Consider the following 26,246-nt stretch of genomic DNA (forward strand, 5'->3'; position numbering starts at 1 on the left):
GGCAAGCTTGCTAACTGATTCTCATGGCAAACTACTACACAAAATCATCGGAAAACAGACAGAAAAAGAAACACCAACCAAAGCGGAAGCTCGGTATTTTTTATATCTTTACGTATATTTGACTTCTAAAGGAACAGAAACTTGTTTCTAATTAGTTCATTGTAACATGTAAAACTTTCCGATGAACCAGGTTACTAAAAGAGGGACACGTGACCAATATTAAGCATATTAAAAACAAATTTCAAGGCTCAGATGTCTTAAAATGTAATCTCTAAAGTCATCTTATTAGGAATCTGTAAACTGGAGGCTTGTATCACAGATAAACCATTGTACAAGTGATGGTGGCACCTAAAAACATCCGTATTTTGAATTTTTTTCACTCTCAACACAACAAAAATGAGTTACCTGCACATGATTAAATTAAGGTATGTTATGGTTTAATTCATCATACTCCATAGTAAGTTATTATAGCAAAGGCATTACAGCGTATTATAGTTCTCATGTAGTTCTGGTCTGAGTTTGTATGGTTCTTGTTCCAGCTTAGACTCTCTGGTCAAGTGTAGCTCCTGTTCCCTTGTAAAGAGATGCTTGATCCCAACATAAACACAACATGCTGTGATTCATAAATGCTTTTTCTTAAATTTCAAACTAACAAAAACATATATCTAAAGAAGGGGAGGAGTGAGGAGGGGAGAGATGGGGAGGGGAGAGGAAGTGAGGATTAGAAAAGATTTTAAAACTGGGGATTAACTGTATATGGTGGACCAAGAGTGTTTACTGAAGGTTGCTGGAGTTGAAGAGTGGATTTGAAAAAAAAATCCAAATCCAATACCTTTATTTTAACAACTCGGCTGAGGCCTTCACTGAATTTGCATCAAGACATACATATTTTTTACTTAAGGTCCAATGAACTAATGAATCTTAATGATAGATGAAATTCTTGAGAAGCATCCAGCAAGATTGACTGAGAGCTTGGCTCCACTACTATTACTAATAATGGTAAATGTGTGACACTTCTTGAGACAATGAACATGTGCATAAACTCTTCTCTTTCACAGACATAAAAAGGAGTTTCAAGTGAAAAGGAAAACAAACAAAAGTCAAAGCCCAAAAGTTACCATAAACAGATAAAAAGGTTCCCATTGTTAACGATGTGCCACTAGTCTTGAAAAAAGGTCAGTATTGGTAGGCCAGGGTTGCAAGCATTTCTCAATATCATTTATTTTCCAACTTTTTTATATCTTTCAAACTGAAACATCTGGTGGCTTCCCCCAAACTCTACAAATAATTGTATTTAGTAAAGACTGATTATAATGCATAAAGGCACTGTCCTTTGAGCAAGTCATAAATGATAACTACATGTACATGTTGCAACTTGTCATAATCGAACACTACATCATTATGTTATCTCCTTGTGATACATAAAATCATGTACCTATGCAATTCATCACCAATACATGAGAAACAGGTTCTGATTGGAGGATAGAGCTGCTTAAAGGCTAGGCCTGTAGCTACATCTGGTGGAAATGTGTGGTAGGATATGACTTTTTGGAGAATAAAGGTCATCACTATTGCACCCAAAATATGCTAGGAGGTCAGAAAGTGGTCACCAATATTCAAAATTCAACAAGTACTTCCCAACAACTCTAATGTAGCGATTCTGCGATATTTCATTGTCTACTTTAGGTCTACTCGACAACTGGTATCAGAACCTTTAAGAAAGTACTTTTTGAAAACTTCAAGCAATTTTAAGTACGCTATAATTTGTGGCCAAAACCGATGACTTTGACAGTTGACCAAATATGCTAGACAGTATGAAGTCATATGTGAACAAATATCCTCAACTATTTTTCCGGGTATGCAGTGCCATACTTATAGATATAATGCCTGTATCTGTTGGTAACCTTTGACCTCACTGTGACCTATGACATACCCATGCACAGTTGAACTCATGCAACCTTCACAACTAGACAAGATAAAGTGTGTGTCTTTAATTCACCTTCCATCTTTCAAGAGATAATTCCTTCACGAGCATAGAGAAGCAAATCACATTTCAAGAAATCTGGTATCCAATAATCAAATGAACAGGATGAATCAGAAACTAACTAGGTAAACCAATCCATATCCTTCAATGCAGAGCACAGAACCATTGGTTTACATAGTAAAAGCTATTGAAACTAGCCAACAGTAATAACAATTCACCCAGTTGTGGAAATGCGATGGTGTATCAAGCAACTTAGATAGAATTCATGAAAGATAATATGTGTGATTCTGATCTCTGATCAATGGCCTCTCATACAGGCACCCTATCTGGTAAATCACAGCCACTTACAGAAGGACAAATTTCATGTATGTTTATTTAATATGTAACAAATACATACAAATTAAATCCAGACTATTGGATCCAAAAAGGGGCTGGTGTTCCAAACTCTGTCTTTCAGTGGGTAGAATATATACTTAGCTCACTCAAACGGTGTGAAGACTCGCGCAAAAAGAAACGTCTAATGCCGGTTATCTGACCTTGTTTCGAATGAGGTGTATCAGAAGTGTTAGACACCACCATCCATCCCAGAAAATACACGCACAGCTTGCTACCATCGGTACTTAGACACTAGTGTACAGTCAGTACATACAGCTGCGGTCAATACCCACAGCACAGTGTATAAACGATACAGCGATGGACATCTCAGGTCCAGCTAAAGATAACAAGGTATCATGTTTCATTACTGTCTGCATTTTGTAGCGACACAAACAAAACGTCACTTGCAAGCAACAGAAAGTTAACTTTTTCAGATGGCGGCACGCGGTTTGGGATGAGTCTTCAATGCCTTTAATGATATCCCTGTATCCTTTGACACGAGCAATGCCCATTGTGGCTCTTATTCTGATGATCTGTACTTTAGTAATGTAGGTCACAACAGCAGAAGGTGTATCAATATCAAACCCTTGAGGTAGACACATACAGCAGGAGTGTTCTTGCAGTATAAACCCCAAGAGTGTGTCCATTGTGAAAAACATCCCCAAAAGTGATCATTACTAATGACAATCCCAACCGATATGGTAAAACATGATAAGATAATACTAAAACATAAAAAAAGGAGTCCCCGATTGGTCGTCAAGTTTACTTCTGCAGAGCGAATTCCTTCTCCACCATCTTCTTGTAGGCATCGATTCCTCCTTCCATCGCCTTCACCGTGCCTGATCCACAAACCCACAATTCCTTGCAGACCATCCGTATTAAACTCTCGTCATGGGACACGAGAATCACACCGCCCTATGATAAAGAAATGAGCCAAACCTCAAATTACTGGACGAAAATAATGTTGCCTTCTTCTGAGAAAAACAATAAACAAAAACAGGAATCCTTTGTGTGACTTTAATTTTGTTTTCCTACAACACTCTATTTACTTAAGTTTAAGAGAATCTTCATTTTGTTTTTTCTTCAAAGTTGGTTTGTTTTTTTAGTGATAAAAACATGAAAAAATATACTAATTTATGTCTTCTCTGTTCATTTCTTTATGTTCTTTCTTGATCAATTTCATATTCAAAATAATTAACTGTCGACCCACAAATTTATCAAAGCTCATTCTAGTTCATACATAGTCATTAATCAAAAGCTTGTTTGAATATACAAAGCTTGGTAGAGAATTTAAGATCAATCTGTCGCAATTATGGTTTGATTAAACTTGACCAATTTTGAGCAAATACCAGATAAGCATTAAGCTGTATTTTATGTTGAATTTACCATATGTTGACACCATAATTGACATTTAATGCAAAAATAAGTAAACAACATACGCTGCTGTAGTATACAAATCTGGCACCAGTTAAGATAAAAGAAGGCAAAGTTTAAAAGTGGAACATTGAAAAAAATCATTAAAATTTGTGGGTCTTGGATGAATAAGTTAATAACATGTGAAACTAGAAGTAAGCATAATGATGAAACCAAACAGATGTCAAAATTAGAATAAGAAGTATCCTAGTACCCAACTAATATTTGTTAATATTCCATAGATTGGTCAGAAATGACTAAAAGTAACAACTGTTTGTAAAATACAGCAATAAATCAACTCCTAACATCGGTTCTAGCAACATGTCCATCGCAACTCACCTTAAACTTGTTCAAAGCATTTCCTAGGCCTTCTACAGTCTCTATATCTAAATGGTTGGTAGGTTCGTCAAGGATAAAGAAATTTGGACTGTGGAGAGATAAAGAATGTCGGTCATTATTGACGAGACTAGAATGTCTACTTGTATTAATGAAGGCAGCTGTCTGAACTTACAAAGAATTTCTACATCAGAGGAACAAAACACACATTCTGAGGGTAAAGGCTGGGGAAGGGCATGAGAGTAAATTATAGTCCCATTATGCTTGTCTTCTTGCCATTCTGAAGAATCTTCTTGCCAAAAGTTTGGCTCATTCCCAGAGATAGAGCAAATGAAAACTTCAAACGCTTTGAATACATGATATTAAAAACCAATGCAGCTACAGTGAACAAACTTCGTTGGACACTATATTGCAATGGAAGAGGCTTCTTTGTAGAACTCGCGAAGAAGCCTCATTGGCTTATCAAAGCCCCAAGCTGACCGAAGTCAGTCTCTTAGATTCATATTTAACGTCCACGATGATGAATTGTCAACAACTCTGTAACTGGACGACATACATTAATCTTGGAGTGACTCAAACTCCAAGCATAGGACATGAAGCATGGGGAGGGGTCCGAGGGGAGGTGGGAATAATAGAGAGAACATGAATTATTACGACTTCTAATGAGATGAATCAAGGGCCGACACAATACCTACTATCAATCTAAAACTCTATTCTAATAATCCTATCTAATAGTCGGGTGTTACCTGCACCTCTCATGAAATATAAGTACAGAGAAGTGACCTTCATCAGTGGTTTACAGTAACATCCTGGCACTCTCCTGCACCATCCATGTCAAGTTGAAGACTTTCATATTTTAAAGGCGAAGACAGTTGGAAGGTGTTTTGTTCTTGATATATAGTTTCACAATGGCTGATAGAGGGCGATAACTCAGTGTTTACAGACTATTCATGAGTGTTGATATTGTTTTTACAAAACTCTGAAAAGTTTCACATACTTTGCCATGCACATAATTGCAAAAGCGACACGACTCTTTTGTCCTCCGGACAAGCTGGACACTGCTCTTGTAGCTAGTTCACCTGTTACACCGAACCCACCCAGTATACTTCTGTATTCCTCAACATGTTTGCCTGCAAGAGAAGCAGAGAACAAGAAACACCTAGTGGTTTGCTCATTAGTTCTTATTAATGGATAAATTGATATCAGGAGAAAACATGAATGCAGATACCAAGCTAAAGACTGCCATAGCATTCTTGTAAAGTGGTGAAGCATACATACACACACACATATATACATGTTTGTATTACATTCTAACCGAGGACCCCATTGTATTTTCCATTGTTCAAATCCACGTACCCTAACCTTAACAATACCCCATACAATAGAATTCCTCTGGGACGTGGTGATTCTTTAGAAATCACAACCGAGGACCTGGAATTCTTTTGTTCAAGTCCTCGGGCAGATAAAAAAACAAATGCACACACACACACACACGCATATATATATATATACCCTAATGTAATTGACAAGCAAAACTGTCTGAAATTATCTTGAAGATAAACATGAATGCTACCAGAGAAAGGAAAAATTAAAATTTGAAATAATTCCTGTTGTGACTCACCAGGATACCTAGCAGCACACACTTCAATAGCATTCTTGTTTAGGTCCATCTGTTCTACGTGGTGTTGACTGAAATAACCTATTCTGAGGTTACGATGGATGTGACATATACCACTGGTCGGACTTAGCTGGCTCTGAATAAGCTTCAATAGAGTTGTTTTACCAGAACCATTATCTCCAACCTAGAAAAAAACAAAACAAAACAAAACGTGGCAGCATAATGTTGCATCACTTATTGTTGACAGGATACAGTTAAAATTGAACTATCCAGGGCTTTATACCCAGATGGTGGTTTATGTGGATGAGAAATCTAAGCAATCCGTATTGTATGCCTATGTATAGTCAATACAGTCCAGTACTACCATTAACAAAATACATTTACTTGTCATTACTATAACATCAAAGCAGGCTATTTAATGTTTCTCAAATAATGAAGCTATGACTGTAAGCTCATTATTGTAATGTCACAATGTACTGTCATGAAACACAGGCACAGAGGGCATTGGACGGTTTGTAAACTACAAAATCAGCCACAGCGGCCAATGGACAGTCTATTAACTACTAAATCAGCCACAGCGGCCACTGGACAGTCTATTAACTACTAAATCAGCCACAGCGGCACTGGACAGTCTATTAACTAGTAAATCAGCCACAGCGGCCACTGGACAGTCTATTAACTACTAAATCAGCCACAGCGGCACTGGACAGTCTATTAGCTACTAAATCAGCCACAGCGGCCACTGGACAGTCTATTAACTACTAAATCAGCCACAGCGGCCACTGGACAGTCTATTAACTAGTAAATCAGCCACAGCGGCCACTGGACAGTCTATTAACTAGTAAATCAGGTACAGAGGGCACTGGATAGTCTATTAACTACTAAATCAGCCACAGCGGCACTGGACAGTCTATTAACTACTAAATCAGCCACAGCGGCCACTGGACAGTCTATTAACTACTAAATCAGCCACAGCGGCACTGGACAGTCTATTAGCTACTAAATCAGCCACAGCGGCCACTGGACAGTCTATTAACGACTAAATCAGCCACAGCGGCCACTGGACAGTCTATTAACTAGTAAATCAGCCACAGCGGCCACTGGACAGTCTATTAACTACTAAATCAGCCACAGCGGCACTGGACAGTCTATTAGCTACTAAATCAGCCACAGCGGCCACTGGACAGTCTATTAACTACTAAATCAGCCACAGCGGCCACTGGACAGTCTATTAACTAGTAAATCAGCCACAGCGGCCACTGGACAGTCTATTAACTAGTAAATCAGGTACAGAGGGCACTGGATAGTCTATTAACTAGTAAATCAGCCACAGCAGCCACTGGACAGTCTATTAACTACTAAATCAGCCACAGCGGCACTGGACAGTCTATTAGCTACTAAATTAGCCACAGCGGCCACTGGACAGTCTATTAACGACTAAATCAGCCACAGCGGCCACTGGACAGTCTATTAACGACTAAATCAGCCACTTGATCAACTGTATTTTGTGGTTGTGTTACAAGCACATGCAAGTTCTTGAACTACAGTATGTGCTACACACTCAATACTCTACCTAGATTGTTTCATACATCGCCAGTCATTTCTAAGAATGCACTTACTACACTCATTCTATTGTGTGTATGTTTTTATGTATATCTCTCAGATCTATGCAAAATGGTTCTAGGAAACTTTTCCTATGGTATCCTCATGCAAACACACTTGAAAATAAACTGTATTGATAGTTAACGTTGTTGCACTAATATATACAATATGTGTAAAACCTTGAAAAACTGTTACTTTGAAAAAAACAAATATCAAAATTAATATGCAATTTTCACAACTTCATGTATCAGATGAATAATTTTCACCTACTTTGCATAAGACCTGGGCGGGAATTTCTCGTCATTGACAGCTAAGAACTAATTTACCACCGTTTTAAATATTGTACTCACATTACACATAAGACTGAAGTGTTTACTTGTGTGGATCTTGTAAAGAATGGTTATGTAAGGTAAAGCTCATCAGGTTGTCCCACAAATAGATCACACTTCAAGAGGCATGTTAATACCATTTTCAAAGTATCGTCCAATGGTCAGAAATGCAAGTTTCATGTGCAATGTTTGGAAACAGGTTGGAAGATCTTGTACAGCAGGGGTTCCCTAACTAGGGTGCATGAACCCCCAGGGGGTGCATGAGTCCATCTCAGGGGGTTTGTGAGACGTTTCTGAAAGTCAAAACTAGAATAGTTTTTGTTGAACTAAAATCTGACAGATCATATAATTAAGTAATGTACAAAAGTCATACCTATCGACAAACTCTTTCCGCGCTCCATACGCATATGTTGCCATAGTAGTACCGTACCGTGCATGTACCATGCATATATAAATATGTTATGCGTATTATAGTATAAAAATGACTCAGATCGTATCTCGAAAGTTGGGGGTTCGTGCACAACTCTGACACCCACAGGGGGTTTGTGGGGGAAAAAGTTAGGGAAACCCTGTTGTACATGCTCCAGGACATTTGAAATCAAATAGTAAGGAAAAGCAAGAGGTTCTCTGTAACTTGCTAAGCTTTGTGAATGCTCTAATTATCAAGACACTGAGATTCTGGTTTTATCAGTGTAAAGGTACTCACTATACAGATTCTTGATTCTAGGTTTGCCGAGAGATCTACACTAGTGAAGATCGTCTTTCCCGGAGAGTAGTGGAAACCGACCTCATCCAACTGAATAATCGGGGGAGAGAGTTTGTCGACATCTGCAGGGAACCTGAAATGAAACCAAAGGTATAAAACCCAAGATATGTATTTAGTCCTTCTGTAATGTACACAAAATTCTCAATAAAAGATTATGACATATGTTGTCAAATCTTTTTGACAAGAAAGGATAACAAGAAAAAAGAAAGCAAAAAAAATAAAAAAAATCAGTATTTGCATAAGATTGAAATTGATTAAATTAAGTATATGTTGGAAAAAAAACAGTTTTTCCAAGAAAACAAGACTGAAAATATCGATAATATCACCACCAAAAAACAGTAATAGCAAAGCCACTATTGTGACCATTCTTCGTGAATAATTTACCAGGAAGTGTGGGACAGAGGAAGGAAACAGCAATGTCTGACTAAACATAAAAACTGTCAACAGTTGTTTTGGTATTATCATGTACCTGTATCAAGAAATATTTGATAATCACATCAAAGGTTTTATTTAGTGAAACACAATGTAAGGTAAAAGGGGAAGGAAACTACTCACCTAAACGTCACATCTGGTTCTCGCACAACTGGTTTAAGTTCTGGCCTGCAAAAGATTTGACATTTCTTTGTAATAGTTTATTCCTGTTTTCCAAATATTAATCACCTTACAATGCTAAGCTGCCACATATGCCATGTGGAAAACACAAACAAGGCTTATATAGCTTCTATTCCTCAGTTCTATTGACTTTTTATTTTTTTTGTATTATTGTCATCTTTAACGAAGGTAGTCCTTCTCAGTGCAGAAGCGCTGCTTTCCAGAGGAGCCCTCAATTAAGTGCTCTAGATGCAGTTTGTTCACTCTCTAGCACACCACATTGAGCTTCCAACATGGTCTTCAATACTCACTGCACGTCTTTATATCTCATTAGGTGGTTGCTTTAATTAATTCATGGTTCTAACATGCTACAGTACGAGGATTGCTATGACTGCAATCAGAACAGTGCTTGTACCTTGTCACAAATGGCAAATAACACAACTAATAAGAATACATACACTTCAATTAGCATTAAAAGGCCATCTCAACTTCTTCTTCTTTACATATGTCTTGTTTAAATGTTAAATGTTGTCACTGGCTGCATATTACACTTAAGATGACAGACACAGCCCACTGGACAATTGGTCATCAATGCCTGTTTTTGTTTGAACGGATTATTATCGACAAATCCACGTCTAAAACAATAGAAATACGGCAAAACATTTTCTACTCACAGTTTCTCCAATTGTTTCAGTTTGCTTTGTACCAAGGAAGCCCGTTTTGCGTTGTAACGGAACTTATTTATGAAAACCTGCAACGAAAGGCAGCGTTAATTACCAACGCATCAATTTGTTGTAACAACAAAGAATAACAAAAACATGCTTGTGTTTCTGAAACTTTGGCATTAAACTATCAAAATATAGGTTTGCATCATTTATATACTTTTACATATCACACCATTTGGGAATGAATAAAATAATAAAACTTTGCAAAAAGAAAGAAACAGTCTTTTAAACAAATTTAACTTCTCAGATTCCTAAGACTGAATGACATGCTAGACAAACATGATAGCCATGAAAGAAGTCCAATGCAAAACTTCATCACAACTTGATAATACCACGAACACCTCCCCCAACCCCCTGCCCCCACCCCCAAAACACTCAGTTCTGCTATCTGGCAATAATGGGATAATGTAAGTTAGTCATTCCGAAAATTGATCTCTCCATATTTCAATTGTGTATTACAATCGTCCTTCCTAGAATTACTTGCCAACAAGGAAACCTTACAGTTTAATTTTATTTCTGTCTGATTCGATATTCTGAGCAAGCCATGCAATATTCCCACATAATTTGATACCCAGTAGTCTCAGTAAGTGGTTACAACAATTTGGTTAAAGTAAACCAGCCAATCAATACTCATTTAGTTCAATAAAGCAATCTTCCAACATTTAATGTGATGTGTTATATTTTGCTCCTTTGTAAAGTACTATTTTATGGTTACTGGTGTAATTTTGGGTGGACTTAAATGACAGATTATGTTTAACGATTTAACAAAGATGTCAATACCATTATGTAATAAATTCGTGGCAAACTTTCATCTGTATTTCAGCAATGTACCTACCATAGCATGAGCCCTGAATTGCATCTGTATTTCAGCAAGGTACCTACCATAGCATGAGCCCTGAATTGCATCTGTATTTCAGCAATGTACCTACCATAGCATGAGCCCTGAATTGCATCTGTATTTCAGCAAGGTACCTACCATAGCATGAGCCCTGAATTGCATCTGTATTTCAGCAAGGTACCTACCATAGAATGAGCCCTGAATTGCAGCTGTATTTCAGCAAGGTACCCACCATAGCATGAGCCCTGAATTGCATCTGTATTTCAGCAATGTACCTACCATAGCATGAGCCCTGAATTGCATCTGTATTTCAGCAATGTACCTACCATAGCATGAGCCCTGAATTGCATCTGTATTTCAGCAAGGTACCTACCATAGCATGAGCCCTGAATTGCATCTGTATTTCAATGTACCTACCATAGCATGAGGCCTGATTTGCATCTGTATTTCAGCAATGTACCTACCATAGCATGAGCTCTGAATTGCATCTGTATTTCAGCAGGGTACCTACCATAGCATGAGCCCTGAATTGCATCTGTATTTCAGCAAGGTACCTAGTACCTACCATAGCATGAGCCCTGAATTGCATCTGTATGTCAGCAATTTACCTACCATAGCATGAGCTCTGATTTGCATCTGTATTTCAGCAATGTACCTACCATAGCATGAGCCCTGAATTGCATCTGTATTTCAGCTAGGTACCTACCATAGCATGAGCCCTGAATTGCATCTGTATTTCAGCAAGGTACCTACCATAGCATGAGCCCTGAATTGCATCTGTATTTCAGCAAGGTACCTACCATAGCATGAGCCCTGAATTGCATTTGTATTTCAGCAAGGTACCTACCATAGCATGAGCCCTGAATTGCATATGTATTTCAGCAAGGTACCTACCATAGCATGAGCCCTGAATTGCATCTGTATTTCAGCAATGTACCTACCATAGCATGAGCCCTGAATTGCATCTGTATTTCAGCAATGTACCTACCATAGCATGAGCCCTGAATTGCATCTGTATTTCAGCAATGTACCTACCATAGCATGAGCCCTGAATTGCATCTGTATTTCAGCAATGTACTTACCATAGCATGAGCCCTGAATTGCATCTGTATTTCAGCAATGTACCTACCATAGCATGAGCCCTGAATTGCATCTGTATTTCAGCAATGTACCTACCATAGCATGAGCCCTGAATTGCATCTGGGCTTCGTATTCTCTGATCTGGTTCTTCATCTTCTCTTCCTTGGTTTGTGTAAACTTGTCGTAATTGCCTTTGTATGCATCGATTCGCTGCGAGTGCAGATATATGATGTCAGAGGCGACCTCTCGTAAGAACTGTTTGTCGTGAGATACTACGAGGAGAGTTGTCGGCCATTCCTGACGGTAAAGAGAGCGAGAGAGAGAACCACTGTCACTGCTTGCAATATAAGAGATCTAATCATCCAGAACCTCTTCAAAATGTCAGCAACCCTGGCAATGTATCTACCCACTTCTTTTGATAATCTCTTGCTTGCAAGAATACAACATGTAGTTTAAATATAATTAACTTAGTTCATCGCTTTCATGGCATTCCTCATCCGATCACACATTCCAAATATTCTTGTCAGGATCCCAAAGCTATATCAGAACACTTGAGACACTATTTCTGGTAGTTTTTACAAAATCTACCAAGAGTACGATTGACAAATTGATCTACTAAGACACACTCCTAGAATTTTTCCTAACATATACGGTCTATAATATCTCTGCTTAGTCAATAAACTCTTGCTAATATTCACAGCATCAAATTTGTACTTAATATTACTTTGCAACTCAGCTAATGCATTTTAGCAACTCATATTTACCTTTGCTTTGTGAGCTGTTATTCAATAATGTCAATCTCATTACTTGATTTTAAGCCTGTGTAATCAACCATTGTGATGACGATGAGTTTAACAGATTCGCAGAAATTGTGCTTCTGGTGTATAGATTACTTTATGATCAAATTCTGAGATGATGATGATGTTTTACCACAAACTGAGCAGTGTGCAAAAACACTCATTGGTGTTTGGGAGATGAAGAGCAATTAATCACACGATTTTATATTATATCACTGGGAATGAATGCTTTACCCATAAAACAAAAGTCTTGGAACAGACTTTTAAGACTAATATGAATATTTCAACCTAAGCTGGAGTCACCAAACTGACATATCAAGGATAAGCATAATTTCAAATTGGGAAGAAATTTTCCTGACTCTTGAGACTAGTGAATTCACACAATGCTATCAATAATAAACGTTTGCTTAATATTTCAAAGTAAATGATTTATTTGCTCTTATTAGCAAGCTTCCATTTGAAAATTTGGGTTTCAATAATTTTGTCTGCTTGTCTCTGAAGAAGATCCTGCCAGTGGCAAAATATTTTGCCATTCAAGTTTTATGGACAAAAAACATTTCTAATGTCTATATGAAAACTACTGTCTGTAGATGTAACAAACAAAAAAGAAAAGGCTTTAATACTGTGCAAAATTTAATATTAACTTGCTCCTGGAACATAGCCAATCAAAATCACAGATTGAAAGACTTACCTGTAAGTAATCTTCGAGCCATAAGATAGCTTTCATATCCAACATGTTCGTAGGTTCATCTAGAAGCAACAGATCTGGTTTTGAGAACAGTGCTCTTGCTAATGCTATCCTCATTCTCCATCCACCAGAAAATTTCCTAGGAAGAAAAAATTGTTTTTGTTTTGTTTCATAATATAGTCAAAAACAGAAATATGGTTTTGAAACAAGAATCATTAACAATCATATGCCCCAAAGAGAGTAGCAACAGTGAGAATAATATCATGATACTTTGAATAATTACCGGTCATCTAAGTCATTGCAAAATTGTGGCAGACTTTTCAGTACCATTTAAAGACTTAACAAAGCCCAAATACTCTGGAAAGAAGTCTTGTTTATGGTACAAACTAATGATTGACAATAGAAGAACAAATCAACCCTCAATATTGTGCCACACACTTCTCGCATCCTTCGGTCATCCTCTGAAACTTCTGCTCTCACAACTTGTAGATCAAAACAAGCGAGTCGGGGAGCAAGCTTTTAGCCATGTCGCACCTTTGTTGTGGAACAAGTTACCATCAGAAATACGAAGCCTTACCTCTATCAGCACTTTCAAATCATCGTTAAAGACTTTTACTTCAAACAAACCTATGGTTAAGTGTATTAAATTGTACTTTGTATTTGTTTTGTTAAGCGCATTGAACCCTGGGATTTTGCGCTATATAAGCACCGGTGTAATCATAATAATAATAATAAAATCAACTCTCAATATTGTGCCACACATAATGTACTGTATAAAAACTACTATAAGGAATATAACTGAGGTCTATGTTTTTGAATAATTTATTCATTTCCTTTATGTCCTATGAGGTCAAATTTCAAGAGCAAAGTTGAACTGATATTAAACTGTGTAACAGTCAAAACAGTCAATATGCATAAGGTGCTGTAACAACATGTAGATCTTTTTATGTACACTTTCACTGTTATCAAAATGAACACTCTTTCACCATTATCTAACAAAACTTACAAAATAAAAAGTGGAAATAGATTTGAATTTATCATGACAAGAAAATGAAATGGATTGCTTTAACTTTGACTTACTTTGTTTCTTGTACCTGCATTTCAGAAGTGAAACCTAGACCAGACAATATCATGGCAGCTCTATTTAGACAAATAAAAGAAGACAGAAAAAAGATTACTTTATGAAATTTACAGATCCAGTATATGAAGAACACACAATGTGACTCCATATAATGTCAAAGGGCTGTTAACTTATAACTACTGCACACAAATCTAATAGAAATATTCAATTAATGTCATAAATACAAAGATTTCGCAAAGGACTGTAGAGTTGATTTGGGAGGAACATTTAACACAGATGTCCGTTCATGTCAAAGATGTCATATGACCTCATGGACAAACTGAACATATCAAATACAGAGAAACTCAAAAACAAAACAATGGTAGGATGTATAAAATATCAAAAATGATATTTTTCACTCGGTCAAGGAACCAGTGTAAAAGCAAATGACATATAATGGCATGGTTCACATGTACTGTATTACTGAATGTGGTGGGTACAACAACAGCTCACTTAGATATAATATTAAATACATTATAATAATAACAATGATAACCACACCATAGTAGAATGAACAACCATCTACTGAGACCAGCTATCTATACACCTAAATAGTTAATGTTAAAATCAGCATACAATGTACTACAGCATTCTTTAGGAATATCATTACAGAGTCAATCTTTCTTTTCAACGTACCTTGCAGGGGCTTTGTCGGCTTCTATTGCTTCTAACTGTGTGTAGACTTGGCTAAGCCTGGAGGATAACTTGGGATCAGATGATCCAGGACTAGGGAGAGATACATATGATAATAAGACATAAATAAATCTGTATGCAAAATACATATATTTCTGCATAATCCACACCCTGCCCCACATACTAATAGATAAAAGACATACGAAAACAAAACCAAGCCTGCATGTAATAAAGTCATCCTTTCAACTTTTATAGGTCATGAAAATGGAGAAGAGTTGTTTGCTTGATTGTAGGAAACTCAAATTGATGGTTAATAAATTTCATGGTTAATGTTTATGACTTTTCCATGCAACAATGAAATGGTGCATTACAAAGACATTTCCATGACGATTGACAATAATAATATTAATTTGATTATGTTATAACACCCACAAGAATTAAACAGCAGATCATTGCTTGTACGTAAGGATGGTGACATTGTTAACAGAGCAGGGTAGCTTTACCTTGTGGAATGAATCTTTTCATTTAATTCCCGTTCTTCTTTCAGTAACCTACTCCTGAGTTCATCACACTCTAGAACGCTGTCCACGGCCCTAGTCTCATCCCCAGCCACTTCTTGTTCAACATGGAGAATGCTGAAGTGTGACTGTATCCTCAATTGCTTGCTACATGTAAAGAGAAAATTGTATGGCTTCAAAAACAGCTTGCAAAAATACATTTAGACCCCAGCAGGATCTTCAATTGCTTGCTAAATGTAAAGTGAAAAATGTATGGCTTCAAAAACAGCTTGCAAAAATACATTTAGATCTTAGCAGGATCTTCTTCAAAGGTGGACTGTACACAAGTTTTTTTTTTGGCACTAAATGACCAGCCTGCTTACAGCTTTTCCCTCCTCATTTTCATAAATGTTATCATATAAATTTAATGTAAAGAATAAAAACTGATTAAACCAGTCAAATATTTCAGAAAGTGCAGTTAACCTTTCAAACAGATACTTGCTCAAGAGTGCTGCTGATGAAGCTCTCTCCAGAATTTTTCTAGTTTATCAACATTCAGTTTTTTTAAAAGATTGTAGCACCAGATTACACTTAAAGGCATTGAAGACTCGCCCCAAACCGTGTGCAACCATCTGAAAAAAGTTAACTTTCCGTTGCTTGCAAGTGACGTTTTGTTTGTGTGGCTACAAAATGCAGACAGTAATGAAACGTGATACCTTGTTATCTTTAGCTTGACCTGAGACGTCCATCCCTGTATTGCTTGTACACTGTGCTGTGGGGTATTGACCGCAGCTGTATGTACTGACTGTACACTAGTGTCTAATTACCGATGGTAGCAAGCTGTGTGTGTGTATTTTCTGGGATCGATGGTGGTGTCTAACACTTCTGTTACACCTCATTCGAAACTAGGTCAGATTACTGGCATTAGACGTTTCTTTTTGCGAGAATCTTCACACCCTTTAATTAAAAAACCTGTCTCAAATGGAAGAAATAGTGACAAAACTTTACCTGGATATCATCCTTAGTAATGTACTTTTTCCGACACCATTTCGTCCGACGAATCCATACCGCCTGCCGAAAGATAATAGAAGATCAGCTTCCTTCAAGAGAACTCTGCAAGAAAGAGGAAACAGTTCTAAACTCGGTCCCTCGGTCGCTGCACCGAAGCTTTGGAAAGACCTACCACATGACAGAAAGGCTGTCAAATCTCTCGCCATATTTAAGAAAATTGTAAAAACACATCTTTTTAGTTTCTCAACGTGACTTTGTCACTTTTATATACTCGTGTTTTTATATAGACTTTTACTTTTGTACAACTCTATTTTATGTGCGTATCCTTTGTTTTGTTTTGATAGGTTTTGGTCTGTTTTATAGTCTTCTTGTGTTTTTAGATTTTTGTGTTCGCATTTTACATACTGTTTAATTTTCGTTTATGTGTTTTCTAGACTTTTTATTCCTTTGATTTCTCTGTCTTTTGATTTTTTGTTTTGTTTTAGGTTTTGTAAAGCGCCTAGAGGCCTTTTGGTATTTGGCGCTATATTTAGAACTTATTTATTATTATTATTATTATTATTATTAAACAGACATCCTCATGATTGGGTTTGGGATGGAGTGAAACAGGTAGAACCTTCAACGTTTATGAAAAGGACAGAAACCATTTCAAGGAAGACAGGAGGATGGGGTCCGCTGAATCTACACGAAACAGACTCTTCCAGGGAGGAGAGAAACAGAATGGAATCCTCAGTGTTAAACCAACAATTACTCTGTATGATACTGTTGGGTGTCTGGGCTGTTCCTCTGGTACCCCCCTCTTACCCATTAGAGAGCGTGGTGGCCAATTGGCTAAGGCGTCGGACTCGTGATCCAAGGATTGCTGGTTGGATTCCTGCCTAGTTCATTACGTTGCGTCCTTGGGCAAGATGCTTTATCTCACTTGCCTCTCTCCACCCAGGGGTTAAATGGGTACCTGTGAGGTAACTTGTCATTGGGCGCAGTATATAACTGCTGCCGACTGGAGGCATTGTCTCTGGGACAGGTTATCATTGACCAGGGGTAATATTACGTCTGTAAAGCGCTTTGAGACCTATCACTGGTATAAAGCGCTATATAAAAAAAAAGAAGCCCCCCCAAAAAAAGGAAAAAATTTCAAGGAAGACAGAAGGATGGGGGTCCCACTGAATCTACATGAAACAGACTCTTCTGGGGGAGAGAACAGAATGGAATCCTCAGTGTTTAACCAAAGTTACTCTGTATGATATTTGTTGGGTGTTTGGGCTGTTCCTCTGGTACCCCCCCCTCTTTCCCATTTAGTCAGGAACCTTCCAGAAAGAAACACATGCCCATGTTTCACTGCAAGAGCTAGTTGAAAGCTGTTCGATAACTGCAAGCGGGGATGAGACATCCAATACCGTACCATGCAAAAGTGACATATTATCAGGGGAATAATTTACCTGTTGGCACGATTCAGCAGTTTCTTGGGGTTCTAAAAGTTGGCACTCTCCGTACAACTGCACACACAATTCTCAAACATGTTGCCCCACTTTGATAGCATTTTTTCTATTTCGTTATGAGATAAAATCATAGTTTGACTTTTACCTGTTACCAAATGCAACATCAAATTTTTCAATTCTGATATCTCTGGATCTGTTTGTGCCTGCATCATCTTGTTTGATGTCCTTCCTGTTGGTCACTTGACTGGCCGTCGCAGTGACCAGAGTTCTGCAGAATTTAAAAAAAAGTACAAATATTGATTACGAAAACTGGAAAGTTGTAGTAGAGCAATCTAAGGTATCGTACCTCTTTCCTCAAACGGAAAGAAATTGAATTTTGGATCGAAAAAATTGAGGTAGACATAAGAAAATTCTTTGCCATTCATGTTTGAATGTTGCAAAAAAAAGTTGAAGTCTATAACTTCAAAACCCACATTCACCAGACATTTGAAAAAGGAATTTATGAACTTGTACTAGTATTATATAATCTATTCACGTATCCATCTCAGCATCATTAGGATATTATTACTGTATATTTAATCCTTACGTATATACACTGTATTATATATATTTGTAGTTTTTTTATCTTTTCTTCCAGGGAGTCTCCTACCTTGTTAAGTCTTTTTAAGACTTTATGCAGTAGGAGACTTCCTTTCCCATTGTACGCAATTGGCGATAAAACAAATAAATAAATAAATGAATTCATTGTCAACAAGAAACGAAGATTGATGCATATGGCCTTGTCGGACACAATCCGTTGAACAAGAAATGATCAACACTCTCCAAATCTTGATCAGCAATCAACATATTTTGTGAAAAATGAACAAGTGAAAAACATTCCTGCATGAACAAAGAGTTATACATTTTATTCCACATGCAATCCATCCATCTTTACTCCTTGCTATGTATTTGTTACACAGTGTTTGCTGATCCTCAATGCAATATTCTATCCTGACAGATCACATAAATTAAATGTTAATTTGACATTTTCATCTTAACCTTATCAACCTTGTCAACTTTTTTGTGTTACTTCTTTTTTGTCATCTATCTGATCTCTTGTAGAGTTTGCGGCATCCAGTATGTGGCGAAACCAAAACCACCATCGAGGGGATTCTATGATCACAGATCCACAGTCAAATCCATGAAGACTGAGACCCCAGTTGGAGAACATTTTAACCTTCCCAACCATACTATTAACGACATGTCCCTACAGGGGATTGAATCCTTAGGTAGCCCTCCTGACCTAGTACGAATCAGCAGAGAGAGACTGTGGATGCAACGCCTTTGCACCATTCAACCTCATGGGCTGAACATTCAGGAAGGACATGACTAACTTTTCTTCTGTCCCCCACTCCTACTCCCCTTGTTCCCTCCCCCCACCCCCCCTTCACCCATCTTCTCACAGTTCTCTTCCCCTCCATTTTTCTCCACACCTTTCTGTCTTTGTCCCTTTCCAGTTTATTCCTTCCCTGTTCCTTTAATCCTCTCTTTGTCCCTCCACTGTTAATCTCCTACCTCTCCTCTTCCCCTGTTGCTTTCTTCTCTCCATCCCTTGTCTACTTATAATCCCCTTTCATCTATCTCATTGTGTTCACCGTGCTCATTAACCTGTCTGTATTCTGTGCGTGTTTTTGTCTCTTCTGTTACTGTTACTTGTCATTTAGCCTCTGAAGAAGATCCTGCTAGGATCGAAACGTCAGGCCAACTTAGTTTTACACATTACAGTACTTCTTTTTTAATAGAATTTTCATCATTATCCAATACTTAAATCCCATCTTATGCAGGTGATTTACTTGACTAGTCAACTTTCATTTGAAACAGAGAAAATGTTGATTTTTTCCCCCAAAAAAATTCCCCAATTTTGCAAGAGGGTAAAACTAACTGTAACATGACAAAGTGTGTGGGCAACAAAGTATCAAGGATCAAACGGAATTCTTTTAAGACTTTTCATTAACATTCATTCAGGATAAACATTCTATGATAATGTCTTGAGCTTTGATTAATTCAAACAATGTTTTGATTAATACTAAACAAGGTTTGGTAAAATTGCTATGGAAAGGTCAAAAGCTGTTTAATACTTTTGAGTATATTTATGTCCAACCTGGGTCTCTGCCATTACAATAAGGAGTGTTACAGTAGCTCAGTGGTTAACGCCGGTGCCTTCCCATCATAAGGTCCCTGGTTTGAGTCACTCAATATTAATGTATGTCGTTCAGTTACAGGGTTGTTGACAATTCATAATCATGGATGTTAAATATGAATCTAAGAGACTGACTTCAGTCAACTTGCGGCTTTGAGAAGCAAATGAGGCTTCTTCGCGAGTTCCTGCTTGCAGGAGGATCTAAAATACATACATACATACATACATACAATGCAAATACGCTGCAGCCCTTTCCAGCAACCAATCTCTTCTTTACTTCCAACTCACCCATTCGAATCAGGACTCTCATCCTTCTGTCCCGATCGTTTCTCTTGTTTTGCTTTAAGTTTGGCTTCAGCTTTTTCAAGTTTTCTCCTGTCTACTGTCTACAGATGTTAAGAGGAGAGTACGAGAACCAGGATGAAAACTATCTGTTAACCCAAAGATCGATTATCGAGGTGTGTTCCTTCCAATGCCTTCCCTAATTATCAGATTATTCAGAGACTTCTGATGGGTTATCAAGGTGTGTTCCTTCCAATGCCTTCCCCTAATGATCAGATTATTCAGTTTCCCTGACTGACATTTATTCAAAGTAGTTAGAAGTTACTGTACATTGGGATCAGATGATTAAAAACTAGAGATAGAATTAATACTTACAGTACATCCTAAACTTCAACAAGCAGTTTTGTCCTACAACAGTCTCACATTAAACATACTGTACATACTGTAGTCTAGGGTTCAGACTCTTCACTTGCATATTAAATGATATTAAAAGATTGGCATAAAAATACATAAAACTTGCTTCACACAATTGTGACAATCTGTCGATTGTGTCGTAACAAATGACCAGAATCTACCAAGTAACACAGCGCATTGAGTAGTAGATAGGGTGTATGTAACATAAATAATTAATATCAGCAGTTTGGGGCAACAATACTTTCCAAGGTTTGTCTGGAAATATTTCATCACATTGTCTTTGATATTGTTGTTAATTTGCAACAGAGTCTTATGAAATATTAAATGCATCTCCAATGCTTCTTGTGTAAAACAAAGATCATTCTTATCAACTGATTTAAAAAACTATTAACTAGTTCTCAAACAAACACTACATCTCCAGAAGTCTAGTTTTCAGAGTACAAAGCAGTCGTTGGGAGCTCAGAGGTGGTGAGTATTTAAACAACTTACCTTTCAAATTATTAATGAAGACTTTTAGTGTTTTGAATTTTGTGTTGAATCTTGACCGTTTGTATGAGGTGCGAGGTTCATTCAGTTTCTGACAGACATTCTTCATCACGTGTATGTGTGTCTATGAGTGGAAATGTTTGTGTGTATATTTGTGAGTTTGAAGTAGTATACCTAAACATTTACAGGAACATATATGGATGAAATGCTGTGTATAAGGTACCTTTCAAACTATGTTGGAATAAGTGGGTGGTTATGAGGTCAAAGGTTAAGGAAATTAGGTAATTATACTTACTGCATTGACTTCTTTAACTTCCAGCCAGGAATATGTACCTGTCACATCCTCTGTAAGAAGACAATTAAAAATAGATGAATAAACAACATGTAGTTAGACAACATGCTAATTCTCAGAACAGCCTTAAAGGGTGTGAAGACTCGCCCCGAACCGCCCTCTGAAAAAGTTAACTTTCCATTGCTTGCAAGTGAAGTGTTTTTCTTGTCGCAACAAAATGCAGACAGAAATGAAACGTGATAACTTGTTATCTTTTAGCTGGACCTGAGATGTGCACTGTGTTGTGGGTATTGACCATAGCTACATGTATTGACTGTACACTAGTATCTAATTACCTACGGTTGCAAGCTGTGTGTGTATTTCTGGGATCAATGGTGGTTGCAGGTGCCACTTCAACTTCAGCTTAAGTTATATACAAAGTCATTGACTTCCTTCTCAATATGGCCTTGTGGATTTCCTCACAAATCTTGCATGGAAAGTACTTAAAGTGTGAAACATTATGGCCAAATATGATTGTAATACTGGAATTTGTTTCAGTATTCATTGAATTTAATAGCACACCTATGATCTATCTATTTAACCAGTTTCCTGTTTGTTCAATTCAGTTTGCTCCTGAAGGAGACCCTGCTACGATTCAAAAGTCAGGCCCATCTGACATCTAATATACTGTACCTTTACTGACAACGCCTTTACCTTGTGGAAGATAAGCAGTTTGTTCTCACACATTTCTTTCTGAGTATGTATGTAGCAACGTAGGATTTTGCCTGCACCAACAAGACATGGAACAACCACTTTATAAAGATCTAAAAAGATCTGTAAACTAATATATAGAAAGTAACAGAAAGTAACAAAGTCTTAACTTTAACCAAGGAAAGTCAATGTGCTTTTGTATAGAGAGTAACAGACATCTGATGCAATGTCTGCGTACCACCAAATCTCATGGTTTAAAACCAAAATGAAAATTAGTTTTCCTTTTTGTTTTTCAACTTCCTTTCGAAAAATTTGTGATTTTCTTTTGTTTCCTTCGTCATTTTTCACCCTAATTTGCATATGACTGTCTTCAACCACTAATCATTACTCCTTTAAGAAGTTGCTCCTCTAAAACTGACTGCATCCTCTATTTATTCAACAGCTTTAGATATGGTTACTTCTATAGTAACTGTGTCCAGTCCATCTGATGCTACAGTATCTGAGTATATGTTACTCTACTCTTGGTTGAAAAATCTTGTTAATTTTTCTTGAAACAATGTTCTGAAATAATGATGTGAACACGGTCAGACCTTCTCACCTAATTATTTATTTAGTTAGTATAAGATTGTTACATACCTCCATCATCTAGGAGGGTATTTCTACTAAGCTGCACTGGTGCATCCAGTAATAGTATAGGCTGACTGGAATCCTTGTCATCACTAAAGGGTTGCAAAGAGAAACAAAATAAACCACTATAATTATAAAGCACTATAAAATGAACCACTATTAAATAAACCACTATTAAATAAACCACCATAAAATAAACCACTGTGAAGTAAACCAATATAACATAAACCACTATAAAATAAACCACTATAAAATGTACCACTATAAAATGTACCACTATAAAATAAACCACTTTAAAATGTACCACTATAAAATGTACTACTATAAAATATACCACTGTAAAATAAACAACTATATAATAAACCACTATAAAATATACCAAGTAAAATCAGCAACTCTAAAATAAACAACTATAAAATATACTCCACTATAAAATAAACCACTACAAAATATACCACTATAATATAAACCACGATTAAATGTACCACTATAAATATACACAACTATAAAATATGCCACTATAAAATGGACCACTTTAAAATAAACCACTATTAAATATACCGACTACAAAATCAACAACTCTAAAATTGACCACTATATAATAACAACTATAAAATATACTCCACTTTCAAATAAACCACTACAAAATATACCACTATAAAATAAACCACTATAAAATGTACCACTATAAAATAAACCGCTATAAAATGTACCACTATAAATATAAACAACTATAAAATATGCCACTATAAAATGAACCACTATAATAATAAACCACTATAAAATGAACCAATATAAGATAAACCACTATATGTGAAGCTGTCACAAAGTCTCCAAGAATAATGAACTGTATGTCAAACCTTCACAAAGCATATCAGCATAAAATAGATCATATTTCTAGATTAATTACAATTAGTTAGTATTAGTTTGCTGTAATTAGCATGCTTTTGCTGTGACTCATTGTAAACTCTTGACAATATGATTCCTAGCATTGAAACCCCTACACAAAAACAAAACTGAGATAACACCAGACCAGATACTGAGACCTGATAATCATACTTGTTATACTTTAAAATAATGGAAACTGGAAAAGAAGGGACTTATAGTGAAGATAGAGAGTCCTTCAAAGAAAAGTCCAGGTCAAATTTCGTTACGATATGTTAAAGAGGAACAATATCTAAGCATACTGGTGAAATTTGCATTCAATTCCTATGTACCGTTTTTGAGATATTGACAGATATTCACCAGAATGCTTAGATTATGTTCCTCTTTAACCTATCTTTAACCTTTAACCTATAACAAAATTTTGTCCTGGAGGCTGGACTATTCTTTTATTGATCTTTATAATAGGATGATATAGCCATAACCGAGACTACTTACAGATTTAAATTGTCAAAGAGTTGCTGACAGATCTTGACTATCTCATCTTCATCTTTTGAATCTAATTCAGAGAGAACAGCCCCAATGGCTTCATATATGTCATCTGCAGTCTCAAAATCTTCAATTCCACCTTCTAGTACACCTACAAAGAATATACACATGATTACAAAACTTAAATGTGTCTTAAATCATAATATTTTTTATTATATAAATGATGTCTGTTTCATATGTTAGTTATTTATTATACTAGTTAGTTAGTTACTATTATAAGCATGCATTATTGGTATCAGCTGATATCTGTGCAATCAGTCTGAAATTGGTGTCAGTAAAATTGCGTCATTTAATGATAGTTCGCAACTGAAATTTGTAAGAAATTAATGATAATAAAGGACAAAAAGAAAAGCATGTATATATCTATAAATTTATTTATATTGTCATATTAAAAATGAAATACTTGTAAGAAACAACACTGAATGCACTACATCACTGAATGAACAACACTACGGAATGTTCATGAACATTCCGTAGTGTCTTTTGAGATCAAGATTGGTAAGTTTAATGGAGAAGAATTGCACACAGATATGTCCCATCATTAGATTCTAGTTAGTATAATCATTGTTAGAGGCATACTGTAGCATTGGTATCGGTTGATATTAAGACTTGTAATATTGGTTATCAGCAAATATCATCTTCCGTGCAAATTAGTTTGGATGGTATTGCATTTCACACCAATTGGGATGTGTTTTTAATATTTACTGGCTACTAACAGTTTATTTTACAGCGATGGGTCTCGTATAAACTTCGGCGCAACACCGTAGTCACAATGATACCGTAGTACTTACTACCCTAGCTTTTGCAATGATAGTCAATACTCATACTCATATCAGGGTACCGTTATTTTCCGCACACGTTACTTTCCGCTGAAACAAAACGGTGTTTTCCGCAAACAAATTTGTCAGCGGAAAACAACGTTTTTTTCAGCGGAAAATAAAGTTTTTTTTTGGAGGAACAGAATAACTTACTGAATTGATCAGGCACATGGAATGATTTAGGAAGATGGATAAGATAGGATTTAATTGTAACAGGATAAATCGGCCATGATTTTAGATGTAACTCGTAAGAAAGGTGGTGCAAAATGCGTGTTCGGTTATTAAAACAGCCCTTACTTATACAGCCATTTCCAGCGAAAATCAAAGATACCGCCTTTTACAACTTTTTTTTTAAAACTATCATTACGCGGACCGCAGTTTTATCACTTTATTAGATAGTCAATCCTTCATAACGCGGGCGTCCCTTTGCCCATTTATCGGCCGACCGCCTCATACTTCTTTAATAATCCCTAATTACACACCCCAAGCCTCCTCTATATTATAAGCAGCTTAACTTTTCTGACATGAACTCAGTCTAACCATCCTTTATCAACATTCTTTGATACTTTCTCATGTTATTTTCATCATCCTGCCTGAATTTGGTATCCTAAAATTGCGGAAAAATATAGTATACAGGAAAGTGAAAAAAAAGGTGTTTTCCGCAGAAGAATTTTTTCAGCGGAAAGTAATCAGCGGAAAGTAACGTATGCGGAAAACAACTGAAACCCTCATATCATAGGTCTAACTTTACACTGTACCACAGCTATTGCGCAACGTTATACACGTTAGTGTACGTTTGGTCTTAGTGGAAGTGAAGCACTTTTGCATTCATTACAAATATTCGTAGTTACGATGATCAACAATTTATTTTCGAACTTATTGATGTCTTAAAAACATTATCCGAAACTGTAATACTGTAAATACCTTCAACGTATTGCAATAATTCCGTATCTATTTCAGGAAATGTTTCGGTGATGATCTTCATGCAGGCTGCCATTTTGGAAGGATAGAACTAATGAACAGTCGTTTTATTGATGGTCCGGTTTGGTTCTAGTTCTTTGATTCGGTCATAATTCACGTTTCAGTTTTACGTGACCATTTTGCTGAGGCGATTGCGCAACATATAGCAAAATAGGCTAGTTTCGTTGCTGTCATAATACACAACACCAACAAAACAGAAGAATA

General features: G+C 36.6%; 1 protein-coding gene across 1 annotated transcript; it reads right to left on the minus strand.

Moving 5' to 3' along the window:
• Window positions 1-639: 639 nt before the first annotated feature.
• Window positions 640-26,127, minus strand: LOC139975813 (ATP-binding cassette sub-family F member 3-like). Its single transcript, XM_071984009.1, has 19 exons — window positions 25,986-26,127; window positions 24,193-24,334; window positions 22,822-22,904; window positions 21,499-21,548; window positions 20,310-20,407; window positions 17,988-18,110; window positions 16,401-16,505; window positions 15,399-15,560; window positions 14,899-14,988; window positions 14,223-14,282; window positions 13,146-13,281; window positions 11,754-11,954; window positions 9,689-9,765; window positions 8,979-9,023; window positions 8,364-8,496; window positions 5,730-5,910; window positions 5,106-5,238; window positions 4,112-4,199; window positions 640-3,274 (listed from the first exon to the last, which is right to left on the minus strand). The coding sequence occupies exons 1-19, from the start codon at window positions 26,056-26,058 to the stop codon at window positions 3,122-3,124; spliced, it is 2,133 nt and encodes a 710-aa protein (XP_071840110.1). The 5' UTR covers window positions 26,059-26,127; the 3' UTR covers window positions 640-3,121.
• Window positions 26,128-26,246: the final 119 nt, after the last annotated feature.

The sequence above is a fragment of the Apostichopus japonicus genome, chromosome 11 (genome assembly GCF_037975245.1).
Source record: "Apostichopus japonicus isolate 1M-3 chromosome 11, ASM3797524v1, whole genome shotgun sequence".
Taxonomy (NCBI): domain Eukaryota; kingdom Metazoa; phylum Echinodermata; class Holothuroidea; order Aspidochirotida; family Stichopodidae; genus Apostichopus; species Apostichopus japonicus.